Genomic DNA, 3826 nt, shown 5'->3' on the forward strand with positions numbered 1-3826 from the left:
AAAAATATTTCCTTTTTTTTTTTTATTTTTATATAATTTTTTATATATATATATATCGTTTTATTTTCATTTATTTGTAATAATCTTCTTATATTTTAAAACAAAACAACAACAAAAAAAAAAAAAAAAAAAAAAAAAAAACTATAAAGAATTATAGAAAAAAATTCCAGAAGGTAATTGCATTATAGAAATAAAAGTTAGAATATAATAATATTCAAAAAAACATAAAAATATATTAAATTTATATGTTTATGTTTCATTTTCCTTTTTTACATTTCCAAAATAACTTGCTATATTGTTACACATTGAATGATTCAATTAAATAATATTTATTATTATTATTATTTTTTTTTTTTTTCATTATTTTTTTACACATAATTTTCTGTGCTATACTTATGTTATATTGCTGAAAAAATTATATATAACAAAAATTATTTTTTCTTTCGTTTGTTTTCTCCCAATAATAACATTCAATATAATGTATTCAAAATGAATTATTACTATTATTATTCAATATGAATTCTTATTTTTAAAACATTTATTGTTAATCAACATAATAAATATATTATAACATTTTTTTTTCTTTTTTTTTTTTTTTTATTGCTTTGAACAGAAAAAAAAAAAAAATTACAACAATTAAATAATATGCATAAAAAAAATATATATATATATATATATATATATATAAATTTTTAATTATAATATCATTATAATAAAAATGCATTATATATATATATATATATATTAATACAATATTTATTATATTATATTATATAAGCAAATAATATGCATATGAATATATAATGATTATAATATGTACATAAATATATATTATAAATATGTAAATCAAATTTTCACAAAAGTAAATAATATATATTCATATTATGTATATATTATTTATTTATATATATATATATATATATATATAATATAATAACATTATTATTATGTATAATAATACATTATAGGTAAATTAATATATTATATTTTTAAACTTAACATTTTTTGTATTTGAATATATATTTTTTTTTTTTTTTTTTTTTTTTTTATAATTAAGAGTTTTATGATAATTTATATATAATTTTTATTTTTATTATTATTTTATTTTCCCCCACCCCCTCTTCTTTTTAATAACAATATAATATATACATTATATTTTATTAAACTAAAAACAATATAAAATTAAAAATAAAGGAGAGAAAAAATTTTTCATATTGTGAAAAAGAAAAATAAAAAAAAATTATATAATCTTATTTTACTTTATTATATTCAACTGTTTTTTCTTTTTTTTTCTTTGGTTTATCATATATATATATATATATATATATATTTATATTATAAATAACGTAACATATATATAAGAAAAAAAAACGTTTAGTTGAAATAATATTATAATAGGGTAATTAATAATAAATAAATATAATATATATAATGATAAAAATAAATAAATAAATAAATATATATATATATATATATATATATATTTTATGAATGATGTATATATGCTTATATATAAATATATACATATATATATTCATTTGAACATTTTTTTTTCTATTTTCTATTTTTTTTTATTTCATTTTACATCTACAGATTATTTAAAAAATATATTAACTAAATAATATTATATAAATACTTATAATTTGTTAAATTATTAAAGTAATAATAAATCACCATGAACTGGAAAAAAGCATTAAGTTTAGCAGGTATTAAACAAAATATATAGAACTAGAAAAGTGTAAAAATAATTTTTATAAAAATTTAATATATACACATACGAATGAAATTTAAACATTCCTATCTTTCTATGTATTAATTATCCTTAATATATATATATATATATATATACACCTATTTATGTTAATTTATATTATAGGTGGTGCAGCAGCAGTTGTTGCTTTAACATATATGTTAATGAAGGACGAAGATAATCATGATGATAATGATGATGAAAATGATAAAAAAAAAAAAAAAGACAATAAACTATCCAAAGACTCAAATAGAATTATAAAAGGAGATTCGGTATTTAAAAAAAAAAATTAAAATATTAACACATATATATATATATATATATATTTATATATATGTATATTTAGTCCTTTTGTAAAATTGTATTATATAAATCTTATGCCTTTATAATACTTATCCTTTTCCCTTTTTCTTTTTTTGTTTTATTAGATGACACGAGAAGATTTACTTCAATTATTAAATGAAATGCTAAAGTTACAATCAGATATGAAAAATATTGTTAAAGATCTTATAGTAGTTGCCAAAAATAATAATTATGAGTATGATGAAAAATTATTATTTAATATATATATATATATACATTTATATATATTTTTACACAAATTGATTATATTTATTTGCATGAACAGTTCAGGCAAATTTTGATATTTTTTTTTTTTTTTTTTTTTTTTTATAGTTTTATGGCTGTTTACAATGTTGCAAAAACTTACAATACAATAGATCCATTAGGAAAATATCAAATCGAAATGCCAGAATTTGATAAAGTCGTTGAAAGTTATCACTTCGATCCAGGTTTGAAAATTAAATGATTCATCTTTATTATTTATTTATTACTTTAATTCCTTTTAAAATATATGTAATTTTTTTTAACTTTCCCTTTTTATTTTTCTTATTTCAGAGGTTAAAGAGACTGTCTCAAAACTAATGTCATCTCAAGAAAAGTAAAAAGAAAAAATAAACATAAATATATATATGTTACAAATAATGATATATTGTTTATTATTAAAATTATTTGAGTTCATTTAAATTATATAACATAAATGTTTATATATATATATATATATATATATATATATGTATAATTTTTTTTTTTTTTTTTTTATAGTTATTATTCCAACATGAGTGAAACAGCAACATTGAGTGTTGATAAAATTATTGAAATACATCATTTTATGTTAAATGAATTATATAAAATAGACCCTGAATTTAAAAAAATACCAAATAAGAATGAATTAGACCCCAAATTAATAGCACTAGGTAAATTATTTGAAACATACTAATTATATAAATGAAAAAAATATATATATATATATATATATATACATGTGTATATTTATATATTTTTATTCACATTTTTGTAATAATCTTTTGTTTTATTTAGTTATTCAATCAATCGTAAGTGCAAAAGTAGAAGAAGAATTCAACTTAACGTCAGAAGATGTGGAAGCATCCATAGCTAACCAACAATATGCATTAACTTCGGTAAGAAAAAAAAAAAAAAAAAAGATAATATATATATATATATATATATATATATATATATATATATATATATGTAATAGTAAATATACTTATTTTATTATTATTATTTAATTTTTTTTTTTTTTTTATAGAATATGGAATTTGCTCGTGTCAATATACAAATGCAAACTATTATGAATAAATTTATGGGGTAAAAATCATAAAAAGAAGAGAATATATTTTTATATTAATATCATTTTTGTTTTCTTTTTCTTATCATGTATAAAATGTAAACATATATATATATATATATATATGTATATATTTCTACACAAATAAATTGCTTAACTATTTATTGTTTTTATTCTTTATAGGGATCATTTTAAATTTATGTGCGACAAAGAAGGAGCATATTAAATTTATATATAAAATAATTGAATATTTTCTTTTTTATTTTATTTAAATATATAAAAAAAGAAAAGAAAATATATATTATATATAAATTATATTATAAACACTAATAATTGAAAACAAATTCCATCTTATACCTTTTATATATAATATTATGTGTATATTTTTTTTTTTTTTTTTTTTTTTTTTTTTTTTTTTTTTTTTT

At 14.9% G+C, this 3826-nt stretch overlaps 1 protein-coding gene across 1 annotated transcript; it reads left to right on the forward strand.

The window, feature by feature from the left end:
* Positions 1 to 1675: 1675 nt before the first annotated feature.
* PRSY57_1104300 (hypothetical protein) lies at positions 1676 to 3627 on the forward strand (the record flags this gene model as incomplete). The annotated part of the gene is made up of 9 exons (XM_012908014.1): positions 1676 to 1706; positions 1877 to 2022; positions 2179 to 2288; positions 2426 to 2541; positions 2648 to 2690; positions 2855 to 3006; positions 3131 to 3231; positions 3363 to 3421; positions 3585 to 3627. The coding sequence occupies 9 exons, from the start codon at positions 1676 to 1678 to the stop codon at positions 3625 to 3627; spliced, it is 801 nt and encodes a 266-aa protein (XP_012763468.1).
* Positions 3628 to 3826: the final 199 nt, after the last annotated feature.

The sequence above is a fragment of the Plasmodium reichenowi genome, chromosome 11 (genome assembly GCF_001601855.1).
Source record: "Plasmodium reichenowi strain SY57 chromosome 11, whole genome shotgun sequence".
In the NCBI taxonomy this organism is placed as follows: domain Eukaryota; phylum Apicomplexa; class Aconoidasida; order Haemosporida; family Plasmodiidae; genus Plasmodium; species Plasmodium reichenowi.